The sequence below is a fragment of the Passer domesticus genome, chromosome 5 (assembly GCF_036417665.1).
Source record: "Passer domesticus isolate bPasDom1 chromosome 5, bPasDom1.hap1, whole genome shotgun sequence".
Classification (NCBI taxonomy): Eukaryota; Metazoa; Chordata; class Aves; order Passeriformes; family Passeridae; genus Passer; species Passer domesticus.
The window spans coordinates 11,584,850-11,610,813 of record NC_087478.1 but is presented as its reverse complement, the minus strand read 5'-3'; the positions used below and the strand labels follow the sequence as shown (position 1 = coordinate 11,610,813).

At 39.7% G+C, this 25,964-nt stretch overlaps 1 protein-coding gene across 2 annotated transcripts in view; it reads left to right on the top strand.

Annotated features, from left to right (window-relative positions):
• RELN (reelin) overlaps positions 1 to 25,964 on the top strand; it is a 275,939-nt gene that overhangs the window by 34,168 nt on the left and 215,807 nt on the right. For both annotated transcript variants that reach the window (XM_064421959.1, XM_064421958.1), the window contains exon 2: positions 11,711 to 11,821. In XM_064421959.1, coding sequence (XP_064278029.1) covers positions 11,711 to 11,821 — 111 coding nt within the window. The remainder of the gene's footprint in view (positions 1 to 11,710; positions 11,822 to 25,964) is intronic.

Sequence of the window (25,964 nt, the reverse complement as noted above, 5' to 3'; positions counted from 1 at the left end):
AGCCACACCATCCCCAGCCTATAACACTCCAGGGGGTTATTTTAGCCAAAATGCAGGACTCAGCACATGGACTTATTGAACTTCATCTTGTTAGACTCTGCCCATCCATCTAACTGTTCCAGGTCTCTCTTCAGAGCCATACTACCTTCCAGCAGATTGACACACAACCCCAGCTTAGTGTTGTCTGCAGATTGACTAATGAAAGACTCAATCCCCTCATCTATGTCACCAATAAAGATGTTGAATAGAGCTGACCCCAGCACAGAGGCCTGAGGGACAGCACTGATGCCTGGCCCCAGCTGGATGCAGCACCATTCACCACCACCCTCTGGGCCCAGCCATCCAGCCAGTTCCTAACCCAGCAAAGAGTGCTCCTGTCCAAGCCATGGGCTGCCAGTACAAATACTGCTTCATATTTAATATAACCCATGTATTTAACATAAACCCATATATTTAACCCAATTTAATATTTTTCCTAAATAAATCCTCATTTGATCCATTCTTTAACTTAAAATGTCAGTCAATCTCTAGGCTATTTAGTAGTATTGTTCCAGTTTATAGATGGGGGTTCTGTAGCTTTATTAAAATAGCATTCTGCACCAACTAAATGAGGGACTGTACTTAGGCAGAATTATTTTGTTGCATGAATCATACATACAAAATTAAATCACATTTTTGAACTCGTGTCCGTTCCCATAATAATTCCCATAATAATAAGTATGATGTATTTTGGGCCTCTTCCTTCTGTTCATGGTTCTCAGCAACTTTCAGTGCATTTCAGTCTTCACTTTTCCATGTATTTTCTTTATTTTCTCCCTTCTAATCAGGACACTTGTGCACTCTTTCCCCCTTGCTCCCAAGAATCTACAACCAACCCTCCCAGAGCCTGACTTGGTAAAATATTTGGGTCTGGACAGACTGCTGTACAGAATGGTACATCTCTTGTACAGAAAGGACTCTGAGATGAGCAGTTTGGGTGAGGAGGGTGATGTTCTGCATGCTCACACCCAGGCAGATGAGTCCCAAGTCTGGTATTAAAAAAATACCTGTGTGTCCCTTGGACAGCTGCTATATTGGTTGTCCAACATATTTAGGCTGCAAAGCACCAGGTTATTTAAGGTCTCTTATTTCTGCAGTCCATTAAGCAATCTTGTTAAGCTCTGGTTTAATGAAGATAAGCACAAATTTAATAAAGATAAATGGAGTCAGAAACTTTATTGCCCATTCTTGTTCATGAGCTAACTATTAGACAATGCCAGCTTTCATTTGAATTATATCACACAAGGAATCCACTCTGAGGAGGGAGGACTGTGGCTGATGAGGAAGAAGTATCATTGTCATGGCTTGATGCCTGAACTTAAAAGTGGCCAAAATTATAGCAGGGACTTATTAGGAAGGTAACAGCATCATACACCATGCTGCTCAAAGCTGTAAAATTTAATGCTGTATTACTGAAAAATGAAGGTGGTGGTGGGGAACAGAGGCAAAAATAATTCAGACTATGTGGAACAGGATATTGGGAGTGCATTTTGAAATATATCACCTTGATGCTAAGCATCAGTAAAAAAAAAAAAAAAAATCACCATATTGAACCTTAGGAATTATGAGGAAAGGAGTGAAGACTGAAACAACCGGCATCACTTTTACCACTGGGTGTGCATAACAAAATTCTACCCAGATTTCTGTGTCATGGATACATCTGGTTGCCTCTGCTTCCAAAAAAGTATAGTAAAACTAGCTGATGATGATAGAGAGAACATCTTCCTGTGTAATAGGAAGCTAAAGTAAGTTTCCTTAATTTTGGAAAAAGGATAGTTGAGAGAGTTGTGAAAGTTATCTATAAATGTTGAAGTCTGTTGACAAAGCAAACACTCCACTGAAAATACAATAATTCAGAGAAAAGAGAACTTAAAAAATAAAGAAAAACATTTTCAAGCATTATATAAATAAATGGTAGAGCTCCTTGTCACCTGAAGCTGTAAAAGTATAAATTGACTGTGGGTTCATTCAATCCCTTACCCTGGTCATTGATAAGGATATTAAAAAGGAGTGGTCCCCATACAGGGCCCAACACTGGCCACCACTCTTTGGGCTCAGTCACCCAGTTTTTCACCCAGTGAACAGTGCACCTTCTCAAGCCCCGGGCAGCCAGATGCTTCCTTGTTCTCCAGCAGCACTTGAACTCCTGCATTTCATGATATTTGCTCATCATAATTCATGTGTCTGTAAGAGGATTTGTGTTACTTTAGCCTGAGGTAAACATGTTCAAGAATCTGGTTTTAGAGGGTGTGCTTCCTTAGCTAGAATTAAGACAAAAGATCTTGCAAATGTTTAGATATTATTGAGTTATAATAAATTCCTAGTAGATAATTATACTTACTCTCTTTTCAAGCCAGCCTTCATTTTCTCTTTTAATGCTATTGTTAATTGTGTATTGAGAGGTTGTTTGCCTTTTGAGGACAGCAGAATAAAAGGATTTACCAAACTCTTCTGAAAATCTGCACTGTGCAGAAATATTCAAACCTTCTAAATAATTTATTGAGAGCACAGCCAACAATATGAAATTTTCATGTATGGGTATCAAACAGGCAACCTCACATAAACTTGAAAGGCATGAAAAATAAGGTTAGGCTTCAAAACGGGGGTCAATATTCTCAGGCTTAGAGTGATAAAAGGGTAATCACAATAATGTTTAATCTGTTTTTTAAGAAAAATATTATGTTGATGCTTTTCATAGAAGCATGACAACATTTGGCTTCAAAACTTAATAAGAAGAATGGTGGTTGCTGAATAAAGACACAAAACAGTTCCAACATACACCAGTAACTAGGATTGTTTCATGCCCTATGTAGCTGGTGAGGTCTGGGAATGATCATCAGCTCTTCCCATCTTCTCCTGGGGCTTTGGATAAGAGAAACAATACACTACCACTGACAAAGTAGGTTTCACAATCATTTGAGTCTAACCATCATGTGAACACTGTTAAAGCACATTTTACTGGCTTTTATGTCATGCTGATAACTCCCATGTTTACAGTATTTGTTGCCTGGAGGTGCATTTCAACAAATGATATGATTGGGTTTGTGTTTCTTAAACGAAAACTATAAATAATTGTCCTCATCAATGGAGGACATTTCCAACAGGAAATGGTATTTTGATGATTATTCTTGTTTTGGCTATGGCACACCATTTATTTCAGTGGTTAAAGTTTTAGAGACATAGCTGATGTACATTTTAGTGAAACACATTTTGTTTGATACGCAGGTTATTGTGTTTACTGCTTAAACCCCATTAATACTATTCAGGCCTCTGTGAATTAGCCAATGGAATAACAGGCATTTGCTGATACCCTTTGGAGTGGTTTGGTACTACCAGGGCTTGCTAAGTTGCTAAGCACTAGTGAGATGTTTGGCATAACACATGAAAGAATATAAAGATAGTCATTGTCTCTGATGTCCCTGGGTGAGCTCTGGGTTCTGGGATGCTTAATTCCTGCTCAGTTCCCTCTGACGTGGGCAGTAGTTGGACATTTTAATAGAAATTGGATAATTAAATTACTCTGTGTGAATGGCTCTTGGTGGGAATAATCTCAGTTTAGCCATCTTCAGTGTTGACATCTACAGCTGAGCTTTACAGTCTGGGCTCCCTTTATAGCCAGTGAGGAGAATCAGACATTTCTGGAGTGTGATTCATCTGGTCTGTTTTAAACATCAACATTAGGGTGAGATTTACAGCCTAAATGGGGTGACATAAATAGATGTGATGATCTCTGGAGATTTATATAGCAGTAGCACATATTCACTGGGCCACTGACTGAAACCTCCATCTCTCCTTCCAAGAAGGCTGCCCCAAAAGGAAGAGAGGACGTGCCTCCCTCTGTGCCAGCTGATATTCCCTTTTTCTCATATAAAATGCAATGCCTGCAGCTAAGGAACAGTGGCTGGGCCACACAGGCACTGGAGTTTAAAATATTTTAAACCAATATTTTTTTGGGAAATTCAGGTTTGAATCCTCTTACCCAGGTGAGAGCCTTAATTGCCCATCTGTTGGTTACAAGCAGGCAGCTATGACAGCAGCCAGCCTTACCTCTCCTCTGTCAGGTCTCTGGGCTGTGCCAACACGTTTGGTGATGCCAGCTGGAATAAAGCACCTCTGCTCAATGTGGCCAAGTTTCTGGTGGCTTTGAATAGGGTCAGAAATGTATTTAAGTTAGGGATTTTGATACATAGGAAGTCAGATTCTTGGGTCTCTCATTGGAAGCCTCTTCACAGGTTTAACCATGGAACTTTTAGTGAGATGGGAGCTCTGAAGCATCTTGAACCATGTAACCAAATATGACCAATTCCTTATAGTTTAGGAATACAAGAATAAACACTTTTTATATTGCTACTGATGTCATTGTCACTGTCTTGTTATGAACTTTCAAAAATATAAATAATGTCCCTGGAAATAGTTCTTTCACAAGGCTGATAGGCCACTCTTTGCATCAATGACAAATGATGTCTCTGGATATCATGTTACAGACATTTTGCCACACATCTGCAATCTATTTTCAGTTCTCTGTTGCTCATGACCAGTTTAGGAAAGGATTTGAAAAGTTATAAAGACACAAAGATTTGATGGAGCATGGGGCAGAAGAACTGAAACTATACTGTAACACAAAGCAAGGCCAAATCAGATTTTTAAGCTGTCTAGTACAAAGTTCAAAACTTGTGCATTTTTACTCCCCTCCCTCTGAGGGTAATTGCTAACTGGAATAACTGGTGAGGGCATCACAGGTTAGAGATGGTGCTGTTCTGTACAAGAAAAGAAAAGCTCACTGGTGTGTTATTGTGAATTAAGTGCTTTGGTTGTGGACTTCAGGAAACCAATACCCACATGAGAATGCTTGCAGTTGTAAGATTGCTCATCTGTTTACTTAACCATGCTGAAATGTCTTTTTTCTGCTTTCTTCCACCTACTTGGGGAAAATCAAAACAAGGATGAGTAAGAATCCTGTGGGCTTTCTGCTTTTGTTGCTGAATGATGTGTAGACCTGTGATTCATAGTGTTCTTGCACGTCTGTCTAGTGCTCATATCTGAAATAGCTGTATAATTATGAATTTCTCAATTTTGTTTTCTTTTGAAAGCAAAGTATGTCTGCAAGCCATAAAAATTAGTTTTATGTCAACATGCATTTCACTTTTATTTTAAAAATTTCTTTTATAGTAATAAGGTTCTGAGTGCAATTCAGTATATACACTTTCTGGATTCTTGTAGCAAAGTATTCTCCACCATTCAGTTACAAGTACATCTATCAGCACACTCTTTGTAAAGCATACCTGTAAAACTCTACCTGAGTATTTATAGATTTCTAATCACTGTGGTGTCTTAACAGTTGCCTTTAAATAAGGCATCAGGGTTTATTCTCTTCTTACTAGCAGTTTAATCTGTAGCTGGCATTTCAGGAGCAGTCTGGTATTTTAGGGATTTGGACTTGGTATTATCTGTGCCCTGAGAGCACTGCATGCCTGGATGGGTCACTTGTGTTTGGCATTGCATGAGGGTGGCAGAAAGGTTCCATTGCCTAAAAAAGGGAACAAACTTGGCAAAGGACAAAGAACATCTCTTTGTTGAGGAGATTGAGGAGGGACATAGCAGTCTACAGCTTCCTCACAAGGGGCAGCAGAGGAGCAGGCACTGATCTCCTCTCTGTGGTGACTAGGACAGGACTTAAGGGAGTGGCCTGAAGCTGTGCTGGAGGGAGGTTTAATTTCAGTGTTAGGAAAAGGTTTTTCCCCCAGAGGGTGGTTGGGCACTGGAACAGCTCCCCAGGGCAGTGGTCACAGCGCCAGCCTGACAGAGTCCTAGAAGTATTTGGAAAATGCTCTTGGGCAATGGTGTGACTCCTGGGCATGGTGCTGTGCAGAGCCAGGAGCTGGACTTTGATGATCCTTGTGGGTCCCTTTCAATTCAGCATACTCTGTGGATGTCGCGTGGCATGGACAGGCTTTGCTGTGGTGGTGTTGGTCTCCATTCCTTGGCAGGATGCTGCAGCACAGTGAGGGACAGAGGCCTCTCTGAACAGTGCCGTTGCACATCTGACTTGCACAGGCTGGTATATTTTGTTAGGAGTGAAGCAAAAACAAAAACTCCAAAAGCATTACTTCAGTATAAATAATTTATTTCCTAAGAGGATGGTTTTCAGCCATGACTCAGGTGTGTGATGATGCAACATTACAGTGTTATAGGGAACTGACTTTGACCTTGAGAAGAGCCTTAAAAAGTGTCTGCCATTGCTTTGATCAAAGAAAGCTCCATTTCAGGAAGTCTACTGCCTGTGGTGATTGCACATACCAGAATTATTTTCTGTTTTCTCTATGGTATACAGAAGTGCAGTTTTACACTCTGGTTATGTCTTGACTCATTTAAGAAGTGTGTGGGGCATCAAAGATCTTTGCCTTTATAAATTCCTTCTTGTACTCTGTGATTGCCATCAAGAGCAGCTGCAAATTCTGTGGAATTTCTGTATCTTTCAGCCCTCTTAGTGGCATTCAGCTGGTGCTGAAGAGCAGCCAAAATAGGTAAGATCTGTCAGTGGCAGCTATCTCCTGAGATGATCCCTTTCCTCCACCTGGCACTTTTTCTACTTTTACAGTTTAGATGCATTGGCTGTACTTTGAGTATTCTGAATATAAATCCAAAAAACAGCCTAGATCAGTCCCTCGAGAGAATGTAAGGCAAATTTTATGCAATTACTTACGCTGATTAATAGAGTTCTATAACAGTATGCAGTATGTGTGGCATACAGCACCGGAAAAGAGTGAAAATTATGTTTATAAGAACAGCATTAATTTCTTAAAAAATATTTGACTATAACTACAGTTCAAACTCCATTTGGTCTTTCCTGTTATGCTGCTACCTCCACCTGTGGTATGATTTCAGCAGCATCTTTGCCAGCCTCCTCCTTCCTGACCCGCTTCCTCCCCGAGACATGTCAAGCTGCTGGCATTGCCAGAGGCTCTGCTGTGCCTTGTCCCACGGGAAGCACCAGCGCCAGGTCTCTCACAGAAACTTGTGCAAAATGAAAGGCTTCTCCAGAAAAGGCTGCTGCATCCCCTCCCTTCCCAAGGAAACAGCAGCAAAGCTTCCCAGAGGTGGTGGCCTAGGCAGGATGAGGCCAGCCTGTGTGCTGCCAAACCAGCCTTGTTAGCAGCCGAGCACAGCAGCAGGCATGTGCGGAGTGTGCAGGGTTGCAGTCAGCAACTCCCCCTGATTTTTGGTGGAAAATTGAGCTGAGGGCCTCATGATTCTCAGAAACACACGTTGTGACTGCAGTCCTTGTACAGAAAGAAAGGTAGGGCGAAACAGCACCAGAGGATACTTCCGTGGTGTTTCCCAGCCCCAGTATGATTTCTTTTTCATGGAGCTATTTCCTAGGCTTTTACAAAATAAACTGAAGTTATTCACTAATCCATGTATTCCTATCCATGTGTTTTGTGGGCAGGAATGTTTCATATCCATCATGCAAACACTGTTCACTTGATTTAGAAGGTGGACTAAGAGTAGGCAGTGGATTTCTTTCCTGGCTGTTGACCAGCATGTGAGGCTGACCCAAACTTTGCTGTTGGGTTTTACACCTGGAGTCTCTTCCCTGTTACTGTGTGAGTCCCTCATACTGAACTTTTCTAGCATTTCCAGGCTACAGGTGCACATCCTATCTATTTTTCATCATCTTCTCTTGGCTACTTTCTTCAGCTGTGGTCCCCTCACCCCCATCACTCCCCATTTTTTCTCAAAAAATTTCCCTATTTCCTGTACTGGTTCCAGTCACCACCTCTTCCATCGTAGTTCACTTTTGCCCTCAGGTCTACTTTTATGTCTCCTAAGTTTAAGATATTGGTGATGGTGTTGGTCAAACTTTTGGAGCAACTTTGTAACATTTTGCACATTTCTCAGCATTTTGAGAAGTGGGATTTTGATGAATTGAGTCTTCTCACAGAAGGCTTAGACTTTTGATAAAGCTCCCTCTCTTTCCCCTTTCTCTCCAAACAGCAGATATGACTTCCTGCTTTAAAACACTAAGAAACTTTCCAGATCAAAACATCATCAAAAATGATATCTTCACAAAGCACTTCTGCTCCAACAAAGCAGTATTGCTGGACTGAAATATTTTTCATGGGACTTTTTTCAGTGAGCTTTTATTAGTCAGAGAGTGCTCTAAGAGTACTAAGTGAGGACAGAGCCTGAAGAAATATTTAGATACTAAAAATGAAAATGTCTCTGTTGAGCATATGTGAACTCTGATTTTTTAAAAATGTGTATATATATAAAATATAACTTGTCCTAACTTGGAGAAACACTCTCATACTTCAGAGCAGTAGAGTTGATGAAAGCAAAACACAGTGGAATTTTTCATCCAGGGCAAGATATTCTCCACTGAGCTCACCTCAGAAATGAAATGTTTTGACTGAAATTCCTTCTTCCTTAAATAATTAAATCAGTCTGAGGGAGACATCATGAAAAGCAAACCAATTCAAGTAGTCCAAGGGGGTAAATATTGGCAAATATCTCAGGAACTGGAAATAGAAGGAAGTGTTAGATAACTCTTCAAGTAGTTACCACCTTTGCCTCTAACATTTGCAGAGTGATATTGTCTGATCAGTAGGTTGCTCCAAAATGCATTTCTTGGGAAGATGTTTTTCCTGCTGGACTATTCCAAAGCAGCTGAGGGCTTCCTACCTCCATCTGCACCGTGGGTTGTGTGCTGCCACCCCTGGTGTGAGGGGTGGGACAAGGGGACGGGGGTGGCACAAGGGGACTGGGGGTCCCTGCCTGTCCTGGTGCAGCAGCTGGGAGAGCTGGCATAGGGGCTGCTCTCTGGGGATGGCAGGGTCCTGCACACCCCTGTCTAGACACTCATCCCAGGGACAGGAAAGCCTCCTGGCTGCTTTACTCACCAGATTCTGCTCCCAAAAAAGGGTCTTGTGGAGGAAGGAGCAGTGCTGCTGGGGCTTGCAGGTGGCAGCTGCTGCTGTGCTGTCCCTTGGGTGCCAAGGGGCAGCCTTGGGGCAGTGCCAGAGCCCCCCTTTCCTGCCCAGCCCTGGCTGCTCTGTGTCCTTCCAGATGTTCCCAAAGTCCCAGTGGGTCATGACATTGGTCCTTGCTTCTCTAGTGCCAGATATTTGACATCTACTATGCATGAGCCAGTGTAAAGGCACAAACAAAACCTGGTGGAGGGAAACTTCTTGTTCTTTTGGAAGAGGAATTTAGGACCCCTCAGTAACAAGCCCTAGCCCCTATATACAATCACAGTCCTATTGCTGGGCTGTGCATTAGCATAGTTTTCCTGTTCTTAGTCATTATCACTTGGCATACTGTGTGTTTTCTTTTATTTTATGGGAATTTGATGTATTTCACCAGTGGGTAGGGAAAAAAATCATCACCGAGATTGTCGTGATTAATTTTTTTTCTTGAAGAACTATGGAATTGTTCTGAAATGTATGGCACGTGTGTAATAACAGCCTAGTGCTCTGTTTTTAAAAAATGTGCTAGAGGCCTTGTGCAGTTTCCCAGAGGTTTAATGAGGGAGCCATACTGTGTTGGAAATTTTTCAACAATAAAAATTGACCTATTACATGCTTATGTAAAATGAGGGTTGACAGTCACACAAATATGTCCAAAGTCAAATACAGGCATTGTGAAATATCACTTCTTTCCCACAGAGAAACTGGTCACCTGTTCACAGTGGGCTTTTGCATTATATCCTATCCAGTAAAGAATAAGATGCTTCCCTACAGGGAAACAAAATGGCAGCAAAGTACTGGCCCAGTGCCCTTCTATCAGTGCTTTTCACTGACTCTTTTGCCAAGTCTTCAAAAATAACACATAGGCATACTTTTCAACATATGTTTCGCCTCTTTGTTGGTTTAAAGGAATAAAGGGAAGAAAAGGTCATGTATTTATTCACCACTTCATCATCAAATGCAGAAAAAAATCATTGTTTGCTTGTTTGATTTTATTTTACTCTCCCTAATACATCTTTTATTTTTAAAAAAATCTAGAGTCTTTTGCTGCTCTTTTAACATGTATCAGAAGTAGCCTGTTCTTTAAAAATGAACATATGGCTCTGAACCTGCATCTGAATTCAGGGAAGTGTCTATTGCAAAACACTGAAATTTGGAGCCATTGGAGCAGAAAAGTCAGATTCAGGGCTTATTCAGTGTAGTATTGAATAATCAAAGAAAATAAGATCATTAAATACAAAGAGCTGAAAAATAAATTAAACATGGTAAATACTACTCGTCTGCTCAAAGTAAATTAAGCTACTGTCAACATTTTAATATTTTTTAAAATATTAAACACCAATGTTAAGCCAAATGTGTACCACAGAGGAAACACTGGCTACTAGGACTTAAGAAACCCATCAGTTTCTCTGTTGAATGTGTATCACCAATGAATGTCCTAGCAGTCACCTTGGAGTACCTTGCTTCAGTTTCCTGGCCAGTCACTGGCTCATGATGCCTCCAGCAAAAGAGGGAAATACAGGGAGGTAGAATGTGATTTAGGAGTGACCAGAGTTTATCAGCAATCCCTGGCAAGCACTGATCTCTCCAAGTTAAGGGAATAAAAAGGATTGAGGTATGAAGCAGAACAAGTGTGGTAACTGAGGTCTGGATGCATCTTCACTGTAAGAGGCTACAAGTAATAAGTCTCTTCTTCAGCAGAGAGAGCTTTTTGTTGTTTTATTGGTCTTCATATGGTTGGTGACTGCCCAGCCCTCTGGTTTGTTGGGGTCTCTCTGCAGGGCCCCTCTGCCTTGGAAGGAGTCAACAGCTCCTCCTGGTTTTGTATCATCTTTGGGCTCGCCCAGTATCCCTTCCAGTCCTGTCCCCAAATCATTTATGAAGATGTGAAAATGCACAGGGCCTGGAGAGCACAGGATGGAACCCTGTGGAACCCCACTAGTGACAGGTCCCCAGTCTGATGCCACCCCTTTTATTGTAACCCTTTGTGCCCAGCCTGTGAGTCAATGATGTGTTTATCTGTGTGCTGGCCATTCTGTTAAGAGGGATCCTGTGGGAGACAGTATCCAAAGCTCTGCTGAAATCCAGAAAGTACATCAACTGGCTTCCCTTGTGTGGTTACCTTGTCAAATACGCCAAAGTAAACACATGAAAATTAATGTGTACAAGAATTGAATAAATATTGCAATAATTGTCAATTCTAACAAAGAATGTATAGATTCCAATGTTACTTGTAGTTTTTATTTGGATGTTTTCTGCTATTACTTAAGAGTCTCTTAAAAATGCATTCCTGAGCTATTTAAATACACACAATCTGTAATGTCTCAGATGCCCATATAATTTAAATGTGCAATACTATAATAAGCATGATAACTGTAACTTGGCACTCTATTTAGATCCAGAAAGAGCAGTACCATAATCCTGGTTATTTCACTGTTTTTACTACAGTTTAATGTCTGGACAATTGCTTACAAGCCATATATTCCAGTGTGTTATCTTCCAACTCATTGTGCATTTCATTAATAACTTAGTTTATGCTCCTGGCAAAGGCAACTGAAAGTAAAAGTAGCATAAATATTGGGGAAATACAGATGGATTCACTGGACTGTATGATGGGATCCCATTCCAGAGCAAGAGCCTGCTCACAGAAAGTGTATAGGATCTTAACCTGAATATTTATCCGTATTTTATTTCTCTCATTTCAGTGACTATTTCGACAAGTACCTTCTTTGATGGCTTACTGGTGACTGGGCTCTACACATCTACCAGTGTTCAGGCTTCCCAGAGTGTTGGTGGTTCCAGTGCTTTTGGATTTGGTAAGTCCAGTGTAATTTACCTTCTGCAACCCAGGGTAATGAGTACATGGTGGTACAGAGGACATCAGTAGCAAGACAATTACGGGAAGAGGTTAATTTAGACTGAGTAATCAATAATACATGGAAGTCAGTGGGAGTCAATGACATAAAGCAGCGGCAGGTTTTAGGCAGCTTTTATTGCTTCTTGTACCATCTTCACCTTTGCTCAGCCCTGGTATTAGTATGCTGAATAATATAAATTTTAAGAAAGAAAAGCCTCAGCAGATAAATTGTTTTAAGCAGCCATTCCTAAAGTGTGTGACATTTTGTATAAACTAAAGCATTTAGACCAAAGTCTCTAAGTATTTCTTGGGCTGAAAATCTGTTTCCTTTAAGCTTATGTCAACCTACTTTTCCATTCAATTAATAGCATCTTTCTTAAAACTGGTCAAGATATTTCATACAACCAATTACTTACCATGTCCAAAAAGCAGAGCTGTAGTAAAAGGGATATGATAAGCTTTACAGAATTATCATGTATTTCAGGTTCTGCTGTAGCCCTCAGCGGTACCAGCTGTGCTAAGGACTAATATTTTTTAAATAATCTTTTCTAAATTTTTGCAAGTAATTGACAGCTATACCTTCTGCAGTTTGTTATTTGGTAGCATTTTTTATATTCTTACAAATAATAGTAAGAATTGCCTTCCTCATTGGAGGAACTCAGTGACCCTAACAAGCAATCTGTGGTGAAGGTACAAAAACAGATACCAGTCATATGGGACATCAACTACAGTGCACTTGCAGTAGCACGTTTAAATGTTTTAATTTTAGTGTTAATTTGTCTGCTTGGGCCAGAATTCAGTACTTTTTTCATAATAACCTCTCACAGTACTTACTTTTGTTATAAAGCATGTAGAGCATGAGTGGTCTGGGCATTTGAGTGTCATCCATCAGGCATACATGTGCTTGTAAATGAAAGAATGTAATGTAAATAGCACATTATTTAAAACTGTCCTGAGGGGTAATTGGAGAAGGGCTTTGTTCTGTGGATAACACCACAGTTCAACCTCAGACATTCTGCTCAGCCTTTCAAAGGGAAGAGCATGGCTGGCACAAGTGTTTCATGCCTTGTGCAAAAGGCACTGAAAGAGTCTTTTCTGGAAGAATTTTACTGCTCTTTCTCCTTTCCCACCGTCCTGTTTACAGGATGGGTAGAATCTGACGGAGTCGCAAGACAGAAAGAACTTACCAATGTGAAATTTCTGAGATGGTCAAGTCACTGGCAAGATATTGCCTTGCTGTAAATTAAGTGTTTGTATCATTGGGAGATCATGGCAAACTCACTGGGCAAAGTGTACAGGTCATGTTTAATTGCAACTAAGTATTTAAGAATAACAATTTAGCAAAATTTTAAGAACCTAAATACTTCTGTGCATTTCCAAAGAATGTCTGCATTTTTCCCTAAATGTGTATCTTCATTTGTAGAAAAAGGCCATTCTAGCTGATGCTTCATTGAGACAGGTGTTAAAGTAACATGTGATGTATGACAGAAAAAACAACGTGGCCTTCTTTAAATTGCCAAAGGTCATTCTCTAGCTCTTGATGTGTTACTCTAACCATTCTGTCACTGTAAGACAACCAACAATTAAATGGGTGACATGTGTGTTCTGTATGCAAAAGAAGCTCCAAGGCTACAAGCTGGAAAAATGCAAAAGCCAAAGTGATGCAAAAATAGTCATGCAGAGTTGGAGATACTTCATTTTGCCCATCAATACAAATTCTCAAATATCATGCCTAGGGAGATCTGATGCTCTGTCTTGAGCATGTTTACATCTATATTAGAGGAAAATTGCTGCCATCTCTGAATTTATTTTTTTAAATTTAGTTTCTGTGGGTAAACTGCAGGGTCAGTTGTGTTACAGTGTTACTTAAAAATATTTTAAATAAATGGTCTTAATTTGCTGTTTTTCTTTGCTATTTCCTAAGCTTGTATATATATTGGAAAAAGAAAAAACCAATCAGAATGTTTCATAACAGATGATACTCTTGTGCAGTGTCTTTGAAGTCACAGTAAAAAATCAACAGTGAAGGAAAAATGGAAATGGCTTTCAAATGCAATTTTATATGAATCCTTAATCTATGATGCACTGATGGCTCCCAGGACTAAGAGCTACATAAACTTTTCCTATCTCTACTTTGCAGTGAGAGATGAGAAAGCTGGACTCTTCCAAAAGGCTTTTAGCATGTAAATGATACGCTTTTAAAAATTATTTGGTAGTTTTAAAAAGAAACAATAATTTAAAATCTACCATTTTCAGTAGAAAAATAGAGCAGTCTCCACAGTGTTTAATATGTTGTTTAGTGAAATAGTAGGTGGGAGTGACATTGTTTTGTTTTCTGAAGAAAACACAAAGCACTTTTTCCAGAAACTCCTGATCCATCTGTTGTGTCATCATTTTCAATCAGCAAAGAAGCAGTTTCTCCTTTGAGGCAAGTGATTGTGATATTCAGGTTTAGCTTGCTAGAAATTATTATGTTTTTTTAATGTTGAGGACTAGTCAGGTTCAGAGACCTCAATTCAAAGATTCATGTGGTTTATCACAGATTAGATGGGGGGAGGAGGGGCAAGGCTGGGCCTTTAAAACCTGAAGATAATAATATTCTGAAATTGGGTTGATAGTGGTTGCTTATGGTGCAGGGAAGAATATTTTTTTCTTCCTTGCAATATTACCATTGAAATGGTCTTGTCTGTCTCACACAGGAGGTCACACTAGATTATCATAATCTTCCAGACTGCCCAACGATTTGAAGTCTCTCTAAAACACATATATTGTCTCTTCTGTGCTATGAGCCACTGTGTTGTGACTACAGTTATCTTTTACCAGTTTAGGAAATTACTTGATGGAGACACAATCATTGTCAGTTTTAACAGTTAACCATGTCAAGAAGCTTTGAAAAAAAAAAAAAGATAAAATATTTTCATTCTTAAGGTTATGGTTTCTTCCTTCTTCAGTACATATTGTGTAGGAAAATATGTAGTTCCTGATTTCCATGAACATGAAGCTTGTTGAAATTTTTATTTGGGAAACCTTCTAACAATTTATTGGGGAAATGTGTGAGTTTTTGGGTATAAAAATGAATAGTAGTTTTCTCCTAGGGTGAACCATTTTCTGGGTTAAAGTAAAACTAAAACTGTAAAGCTAGAATTAGAACTGGGATTAAAGGTAAATGAGTTGAAGCTTCACTAAACCAAGGTAGGGAGATCCTTTAGCAAAGAAATTATCTTTAAAAATAGCTTTTAAGAAGAATGTTTCTTTTTTCATTAGACCCCCTGATACAACAGATACTCTCAGCTGCATCTTTCAGTGTAATTTCCACTCTCCTTTCCTGATCAGTGTGGTGTGTACATGGAAATGCTTCCACGTCTTTCAGCATTGATGGCTGATGGGCAATCCCACTCTTTGTTGTCTCCTTTCACATGCCACCCTGGTACCCCTCAGTTTGTTCACACCTTATATGTCTCTGGAGACACATTTTGGACTTCTGTGGCATCTCTTTATTCATCAGTGCTTTTTCTCTCTTCTGCTTTTGTCTCTGAGGCTTCTTGTTGGTGTTTGGCCTTTTTTTGACTGCTTGGTCATCTGGCTGTGCTCTGGGGTTTATCAGCCCACCAAGACTAATCTCCCACACAGTCATTTAGGGGCTCTTACTGCTTGGATTAGCCCAAATATAAAAGAGGAAAGCGAGAGGCAGGAGTACTAAAAACAATACTAGAAAGCTACAAAATGGTGTTGGGTCTGATGGGAATGATTGCTTGCAAACGAGAGTGAGGATAAATGGCTTGGTGGGTGACAGGGGAACCACTCTGCAGCTGGGCAGAAACACCAAAATTCCACGTGGCTCTGGAGAGCAGGGAGCAGGGTGTCATTCCTACAATTACAGCAGGAGATTACAGCCTAATCCCTCAGCAGAGATAAGGAGCACCACGAGCTGAGGACCCGAATCTGTCTCGTTACACAGGATGATCCTGGTGACAGGCTGGCTCAGCAGACAGATGTGCTGGGCTGGCACATCAAAGCGTGCCTTTGACCTGCCACTCACACTGCATCTTCATGCATTCCAGCTCTTCCCAAGGCTTTCTGGCTCCCTGGTAGCTTTTCACTTGATGAATACATGACAAATTATATTTAAGTTTGGTGTAATTAGTTTCTTACAAACTACAGTAGGAAACATGAGCCTTTCTAGTTACGCCACTCAAACCCCTAATTTTATGCAAAATCATAATGACTACACTGATGTTTACCTTTTAGTAAATGTGGAATTAAGAAGTAATTTCATGATAACATTTATATATGCATTAACCTTCCAATCTAAATTGCAAAGGTCCTCTTGGAAGTCTGTAGGTTCTATAGCAGTAGAGATAGTGGACTCCAAGCTCTGATTACACTGCAAAAGTGTTGCCATAAGCCTAATTGGATAACAGAAATTTTTTGTTATATTCTATGTTATTTAAACAACTTGTGATTTGCAATCTTTTAAAACAGATAACTCCATTCTTCTGTGAGGTCATAAACTCCTCATGAAATTTAGGTTTTGTTTAGCTGTGTGGGTTACTCTATAAGCAACCAGGAGGGTGACGTTACCTGAAAACGTTTTAGTGCCTGAAATTGCATCTTATAGAAAGCAAAAAAATAGAAGATGGAAGATGACATTGCAGTCTTTTCTCTTTTACAATTCTTTGTTTCTATACGATGAAGGTGATCATACATATTTGCCACATTTACTCTCTGGGATTTAAAAAAATGAATAGTTACAAATAATCTTTGAAATATGGTGAATAATACATTTCCTAGAGGAACTCCTGGAAAGACCAATCACCATATATAATGTAATGACACTTAAATTGTCTTATGCTCTTTGCTTTTTACTATTCCATTGCCTTTCATCAGGATTAAGGCAGCCCTCACATAATCCTTCAGTGAGTATTTTGGTTACATATGTGACTGCATACCAACCAAAACCCCCTTTCAGTTTATAGAGGAAGGATCATTTAGATCTGGTTCTGTATGGGTTGGGAACTGGGGAAAAGGAAGGGAGTGGTTTCCAGGTGCTGGATCCCTTTTGGCTCTGAGCAGCCTTAGGGCAGAGTCGCTGCAGGCGATGCTGGCTTCACCTCCAGAGGGAGAAGCCAAGAGGGTGCCTGGGAGGCTGAGGGACACCCCCAGTGTCATCTCCAAGGGCTACCACAGACAGTGCACCCCAACTCTGTCAGCACATGGGTCAGGACCGTGCACTGGAGGCACCCAAGGCTCCTCCTGATCCTGGAAGGGATTTGTGGGTTTGAGCTGTCAGGGGCTTGGATTTGGCATCAGTTTATGCTCAAACACTGATGCTTCTGGGACAATGTTTTGCTTTCAGATTTTGACATATAAAGGAAAATATCCCCCACTAACATTGTGAGATGGAAAAAGGCCAACTGTTGCATTTTCTTGTTAGGGGAGCCTATAAAATTGATCCCCCCGGCTCAGTCTGCCTCTCTGGGCTTGCTCACCACTCTAAAAAGTAAGGAATAGTCGGTAAATGACAGCCCTTAAAAAAAGTTTTGAGCTATGTACATGCTACTGATCTTGAAGTCAGTTTTTACTGAAATTGCTGCAGATCCCTGGTTTATTTTGTGACAAGCCAAATGGGCTCCAGGACCCTCCCTTCACACCAGAGATATTTGCCAGAAACCAAACAGATGGTAAACTAGGAAGAAATGACCCTCGGCATTCTCATTAGAACAGTTGGGGAAATTTTAATAGGCCCCCATTTGCCTTGTGCTGTATCTAATACCCTTTGAACTGCCACTTTTTTTTTTCTTTTTTTAAAATTTTTTTTCTTTGTTACAAGTCAACTACTGCCATGTATATTTTAATAGGGATTATCAAATACAATTTGCCCAGAAGATGTAACAGCCCTCCGCTGTTAATTAGCAAAGTTTAAATAGTCACTGAGTTCTGGAATAATTGGAAAGAAACAGTGATTTTTCTGCCAATGTATAATTACCAATTAACGGGAAGAAAAAATATCTGTATAGCAGTCATATCTTGAAGAATTTGTTAACAGTCAATTAAGTAGTCAGTTGATGCCAAACTGACATTGGTCAAGAAAGTTTACATTTGAGTTTTAAGATACTTCCACCTACAAATGGTATGTAAAAAAACCATAATGATGATAAAATTTTGAAAGTCTCTGTGTCATTATGTTTAATTACTGCTTAATTGTCTTCATGGCCAAAAGTTGACCATTTCTGCTAGTGATTGACTGTCATATGTGCCTTGTGGAAAGGGTTTTAGCTTTATTAATACAACATATATTCATTATCATGGCACAGGCAGTAATTACCATGCTTTCCTGGCAAGAAACTGCTGAAGTATTTTAACTGCTGAGGAAGAAAATTCCCCGTGCATAGTTGGATAAGGCAGACACCAATGCCCCAAGGTTGGAGGGAAAAGCTTACTGGAGAGGGAACCTACACAGAAAACACTTAAAAGTGGCCTAGTTTTAGTATAGTTTCACCCAGTCCAGTCACCCTGAATACCTTCATCCTAGTCTGCAACTACTCTTGGACTTGTCAGGTTTGTAGAACTCCAGCCATGGCCGCAGTAGCAGCTCTTGGACATCAAAATCCAATTTTGCCTAATCTGCTGAGAAGTTCTGAGTTAGACAACAATTTATTTAAAATATCTTTGTAGCATTATGAAGATGACATTAAGATACTTCAAGCTTTTAACCTTTTAAATATACCTGTAGCTCCTGCTAGCATTTGTGTGGTGAAGGCTGAAAAGGAGAATGATCCTCCTTAGAGGTGTAACATTGCTTGTATTTGTGAGCTCTGAATAGTGGGTGCAGGTGAGTGTTTAATTCTACAGGCAACACTCAAGGCTTTGCAGATGATATTGGGGTGATGACTGCACTGGAGACACTGAGGAGCATTTTCCATGTGCCAGTGCTTACAAAGGGACTTCTGGAGCTTTTAAACTAGAAAATGCCTTTAGAAATACTTTTACACAGCCAAAACCAGAATGTTAATTGAAGTGTTGGGGCCAATTTTGGTCCAATTTAGCAAGTACATTTATTCAGTAACGACATTTTTTTCAGTTCTTATATAAATCCATTTTTTTTCCCTGGGTGACCAAATAATGGTGTGAGGAAAACTACAGAATAATTGAATTTTAATGTGAATTTTTCAATTGCATCCTAATTTTTTATAAAAGGTATGTAGTAAAAAAACTGATGTAAAAGTTTTTGATCTGATCAGTGTTTTTGCTATACCTCATACCTCTGAGAATATTCCTGATTCCAATAAGATAAGGATTTAATTCAAAATATATTAAGACATTAAATATTCATTGTGACCAGTTGATTATTTTTATTGATGCTAATATTTATTGAAAGTAATTTGAAACACTTTTTGAACTGTGCAAATTGCAGGTTCTTTTAATAATGGAAAATAATATATAAATAGCTACACACCCCCCCCATCTATGTAAACATATGCATTTATTCCTCACTCTCCTTTTTTCATCCTAATTTCAAGTACCATGCTCAACCAGTGCTCTTTACTGTCCAGAGGAGGACAACAGAGCTGGGGAAGGGTCTGGAGCACAAGTCTGATGGGGAACAGCTGAGGGAGCTGGGGGTGTCCAGCCTGGGGAAAAGGGGGCTCAGGGGTGTGACCTTATCACTCTCCACAGCTGCCTGACAGGAGGCTGTGGCCAGGTCAGAGCCAGTCTCTTCTCCCAGGCAACAACTAACAGCAAAAGGAGAAATGGCTTCAGGTTGCACCAGGGGATGTTTAGATTGAGTGTTAGGAACTAAATTTCTTCACTTCACCCACTGAAAGCATGGTTAAGCATTGAAAAAGTCTCCCCAGGGAAGTGGTGGAGTTACTATTCCTGGAAGTGTTAAAAAAATTATTAGATGTGTCACTTTGTGGGCATGTTTGTATAGTGGGCATGTTAGTATTTGGTTAAAAGTTGGACTTGATTTTGGAGATGTTTTCTAATGTTAATGATTTTATGATTCTACATCTTGCCTTAAAATCCATTTTCTCTGCTTTTTTAATGGGTAAATCACTCTTGTTTGCTGTTGATTAGAGAAATGTCAATTCTCTTTTGTTATTGTTTTATTTTCTTAGCAATAACATTTGTCCTATTGTTCACCAGCTAGACTGTGATCTCAAAAGCAAGGACTTCTTTATTTTTCTGTATAGACATGCTGGCACAATACAACCCAATCTTTACTGTTCATGACTGTTACTATAATACAGATAATAGTGCAGGAAAGTCAAGGAAAAATGAATTAAGCCTTCACTGACTGCAATAGCAATAACAAAATACTTTCTTCTCCAAAAGACATTGTTGTCTTTGTGCTTTCAGAGCTACATTCAGCAAGACTGACAGGCTGGAGTTGCACGGTAACTTGTAACAGAGGGGTATCTTTAATAAAGTAGGGGGGAAAGGCTATAATCTAGAAATTTAGGACTATCTTAAAATTGTGTTTTGTGTGTGTGTATGTCTCAAGAATAGATCAAGCAATTGTTCCCATGAACTTCACACTGCCAGTGCTCCTGCCTGCAGTGCTTCTTGTCCAGAGCCTGGTTCTGTGATGCCTCATTGTCATGAGTGTGACAGTCAGTCAGAGCCTCTTCTCCTGACTTTTTGCTTGTGCCAGGCCTGTTATTTCCCTTGCATATTGTGTTTGTCAGGATCTGATAGCATATTCAAGCAAAACTTACTGAGCTCTTGGACTTCATCAATTAAGATGCATTGAAGCCTCTTGCAAATGTGAAACACTATTGGAAATTGTTTTTGTCATAATTTCAAAGACAAGTTTGTAAACTAATTTCTGGCATATTATGACAAACAAATGTCATCAGACTGCTTCCCCCTTATCTGCCAATTTGCCACATTTTGAAGTAGAGATGATTATATGTGGTGAAAAATCAGGCTTACAGGAAAATGGAGCCCTCTGTCAAATCCTGATCATCACCTGTCCTAGCAGCTGAATTCAGTTTGCTTGTCTCTTGTCAGTGTTGTGACTGGTAATAATTTGTGTGTTTTCAGAGATAGTTCACAAGAAAAATCTGCTCCAAATCTGCTAAAAGGAATATCCCAATTTTCATGAATATACCAGTGAAAGGTGATTGCTGTTTGTAGGGAGTGAATGGTAGGGTTCATCTTTATTGGGTACTAAAAGCCATGAACTAGAGAAGGAGGTTCCCAGGTTCGTGCTGGCAGTGGGAGCAGGGCCAGCCCCTCATTCTTTGGGCACAGCAGGGAAGGGCAGAGTCCCTCGTGCTGCTGCAGCTCAGCCATCACCAGCACTGCTGGCAGGGGGAGAGGAGGGACTCTGCATGGCAAGGTCATTCCTACAGCTTGTGCCACAGCTAAGAGGGATGTTTGCTGACTACTGGGCTTAAAAAAATCGGGGTTGTTTTGAATTGAAATTTGTCAAGTATCTAAAATGCACTTCCTTTTGAGTGAGTATTACCTCACAGGAGCCTGTCAGTCCAGCCATTCTTCCTGCAAAATCCCCAGGAAGAAAAAATGAAGATCTTCATTTTGCTCTTTGGAGTAGGGTTGTTCTGCCATTCTGCTCTGCTGAACTTTATTACCAAATAAAGTCCATAATTCCAGGGTGGTCATGTCAGTCTGGGTATGGCTTTGCATCTTACTTTTTAAAGTTTTCAAACAAGAGGGAGAAAAAAAAAAGATTTTTTAAAATGTCTTTAACAAAATATGTGTATAGTACTTTAATAGTTCATCTGGTGCTTGAGTTTCATTATTTTTGGTGATGTATTAGACATAGTGTCATTTGAACACTGACTTTTCCTTCTGAAAAGAAAGGAAATGTGTCTTTTAGGTCAAAATGATAACTTCAAGATATTGAAAGCCTTAAGCAAGGATTTATTTAAATTTATCAAATGAGTCAACCTACTGTAGTTCTTGCCTCATTTCAACCCTTAGGAAAACTAATGCAATTATTAAAATTGGTGCAGTTTGTGACCAAAGGAGTTGCATCTTCATAAAGCTTAGCTTGAGCTGTTTGAGTGCTTGAAGGAAGACAACCTTTAGAAGAAATGCAGTAGATACACAAGTAGTCAATGCAGGAAAGCAAAGATACTTTGCAGCTGTATGAGGAGGTTGGATTTTTTTTCCAGTTAGCATCAAATTAAATAGTTGAATGTTGAAATATCTTGTGGTGTTTTGGAAGATGTGATGTTGTTCAAAGATCTATCACTGAGCTCTAGCTTATTTAAATAAAACTACTTAGATAATTACTTGACAAAACTATTTTGGCAGCATCACAGCATGTGATGAAACATTTTACAAAGCAGTTTATTAATAAAGTCAGTATTTTTCTTCTCTATCACTCTGACATTTGCTATGTGTCTGTTTCTGGACTAGTGACACAAATATTTTGTGACACTGGAGTCATACTCCAGTCATATGCCGTCATAGTCACCTTGACAGTCTCTGACATGCTGGAAGGATGATGTAATTATTAGAAGGCTGAATCAATAAATGCTGACAGCATCAGCTCTTAAGATGAAGAATATGAACATTTAAAAAGTCTAGATTTTAAAAAAAAATCTTTAAGAACTCTTTCATCCTGCAAGTTTTAATTTTTAGAAGGATTAAGCTTAAATTTTTAATTTTTATATGAATAGTGAATTTCCTGAAATATACCATCTGCTTGCTCAGCACATGTATACATTAAGCTTATCATTTTCTCCCTGTATTTTTAGATACCATAATGAAGGTCGTGGTAGAGCTTTCTTCTTGTTATCGACTGATTTAAATTTATACTGAACGTGTAAAAATTAATATCACAGGCAGTAGTGACCACCCAGTAGTCATAATTCACTCAGGCAGCTTTGGGATAACCTTTGCTTAAGGAGGGCAAAGATGTAATGAACTCCTTTAAAAACTTTCAGTCATAATCTGCCAAGAGTTCAACCAAATAAATTGGAATGTGCTTTAGCTACAATTTTCCCTGACACTATCAAAGAAGTGCACTCTAGCTTCTGATGAAAATTTGGGTAAAGATTAAGCATGAGTATGGAATTCAGATTTGCCCTGAAGAATTTATCACATATATGTGATAATCTAAAGATCTTTTGATTAGCATGGGACAAACAGATGTTTATTTGTTCTCCACTTAAATATGCTGAGCAGGATATGTAAAATTCAGCAACATTCTCTATCCTGGAAATATTAATGAGGAATTTCGTTACTGATTTTTGGGTTTTGTTTTTAAAACCAGGAAAGTTTAGAGTTTTTTTTTTCTGTGCTTTACTCCTAGTTGGATCTCCTCAGCCTGTTTCTGAGCATCCTTCCATTAGGGACTACATTTTTGCTGTGTATAGCTTGGGGACCTTGGCTGTCTGGCTCAGGCATCCACATCCAGCCATGCCTTCAGGTGCCCTGTTTTCCAAGGACTGCTTGAAATGCAAAGTACTTCTAGAGATGCAATTTTCTGATGCTCACTGCAGTTCATCCAGAGGAGTTTTGAAAGACATCTGTCATATTAAGTTATTGCAGGGTGTTGTGGTGAGCACTTAACACAAAAAAAAAACCCTCTAGATTGAAGGAACTCATAGGGATGGGACAGATTGGCTCATGGAGACTGAGGGCTTTGTAAACTAGGATATTTCACTGCATAGGATTTTGATTTACTAGCATATGAAGCATTTTAAATTTAATTGATTGGGATATTCCATAGAAATCTAGCTTTTAAGGTCTAAGCTCACATCATAAGAGATATATAAAGTTTGTTAGAAGTTTGCAATAGTCCATGAGAACAAAGCTGTCTACTTCAAGTATCTTATGAGACTATTAAAAGTTTAATACAAAGAAATCTGTATCTCTGGCCCAAAGCAGAGGGCTTCCGTCTGGTAAATCTATGATCAGAGAGTCATCGTAGAACGGCCTGGTTTGGAATGGATCCTAAAGATCCAACTGCTCTTCCCATGGGCAGGGACACCTTCCACTAGACCTAATTGCTCAAAGCCCCATCCAGCCTGGCCATGGAAATTTCCAGAGGTTGGAAAACCTGTTCTAGTGTCTTACCACTCTCATCAGCAAAGAATTTCTTCCTAGTCTGTAAACTACACCTACTCTATGTTTGAAGCCATTCACCTTTGTCTTGTCACTACATGCTCTTGTAAATATTTGCTCTCCATCTTTCTTGTGGGCTCCCTTCAGGTAATGGAAGGCCTCCATAAGAACTCCCTGGAGCCTTCTCCTCTCCAGGCTGAACAGCACCAATTCTCCCAGCATGGCTTCATAGGAGCAGTGCTCCAGCCCTTTGACCATTATTTATGTGCCTCCTTGGGACTTGATCCAACAGGTCCATGTCCTTGTGTGCTGAAAGTCCCCAGGCTGGCTGCAGCACTGCAGTGGGGTCTCAGAGGGGCAGAATGCCCTCCCTTGCCCTGCTGGGGTGGCAGCCCAGGATACATTTTCCTTTCTGGGCTGCAAGTGCACATTGCTGTCATGTCCAGCTTTTCTCCCTTCAGCCCCTGCAAGTGCTTCTTGGCAGGGCTGCTCTCCATCTGTTCATCCCCCAGCCTGGACTGACACAGGAGGCTGATTAATTACTTTAGTTAATATCCAAAGCATAAACTTACAAATCAGTCAGAAGGAACGGGCTACAGTGCTTGCCCTTTAAGTAAAACTCTGGATAAGAGCCCTTCCTGCCTCTTCCCCACAGATGGATGAGGTCAGCCTACAAGTGGTTAATTGCCTTTGGCTGGTGGCACATGGAGCTTTAGGGTGGACACATGTCCCATGCCATGGGCTGACCGACCTGCACCTCTGTGAGGAGCCAAGGCTCGTCACTCATGCGCAGGCACGTCTGCATTGTCTGCCCTGGGCCGAGTCCCACCCTGGCTTTTCTCCTTCAGAGACTCAGGGTATTGTCTGGTTTTGGTAACAAACAGCTCCATAGCTCAGCTTTGGGAATAGCTAAAGTGCAGTGCAGCTTACAGTATCCTTTAAACACAGCTTTAAAATTGCATAGAGCAACTTCTTTTTATTTAATAAGTGAGTTTATTTAAGTGAAATTGTATTTAATGTCGCCCTGTTGGCACAGGGTGAGAAAAAGGAGGAAAGGTTACTGTTAACACAATCTGGTTTTATGCTGGCTGTGGAATTTGTGCTGTTGCAAACCCTCTGAAGTACTTTCTAAAAAACTGGTGTAGAAGCGTCTCGCCAAGACAAGTGGCTTTTCATGCATTGTTTTATTGACTCACATTTGATGGGTTCTCATGTGTATTTAAAGGCTGAATTCCAGTCTCTAGAGAATGACTCAGAAAGCATTTAATTTTGAACTGAATTCATTTGCAATTTCCAACAGAGGCATCTGCTGACCAGTTATGAGAGGGTCTTGGTTCTTCAGCACTACCAATTGTAATCTTGTGGCATGCTTTATTTTGAGTCTCCCGGGCTTATACTAGGTCTTTTATTATAAATTAAATATAAATATTTTCAAAAGCAATGCAAATAATTTCCAAATCCCACCCAAATATAAAAAGATGTTTACAACCCACTCAAGTAGTTCTTACTTTCTTGAATCATAGTCTAATAAAATTTAGTAGACACTGTTTAGTAAACACAGTTTTATGTTTATTTTCATTGTCTTTTTCAATTGAAAAAATATTCCTCCTTGTTTTACTAGTAAAGGAAAATATGTCATATTTCTACTACTTTATTTGTCACAAACGCCCTGTCCCCAAAAGCATGAAGATAAGTACTTGCACCAGAGAGAAAAAAACATGAACTCCGGAGCAGTTAAAAATGGGATATAGTCAAGTGGATATTTTCAGTGGAAATAATTGCAGGCATGCTTTTCTGGGTTACATAAACCACATGAACAAGGAACGTTGCTCAAGTGAATAATAACTATTATTATTAATATATTGAACTATATTACTGTTATTGTTATTAAATTAAAACTGGATTCTTTAAACTTAGTCATAATTCTAAACATGAGATAACTTGCACTTTAAATCCCCATCCATCTTATTTGCAGCTTGCTTCTTGAGGTGTTTGGTTGGGTTTTTTTTAAATGCAGACCTACAACTTACAGAATAACGAAGTGAGAAGCTGTTCAA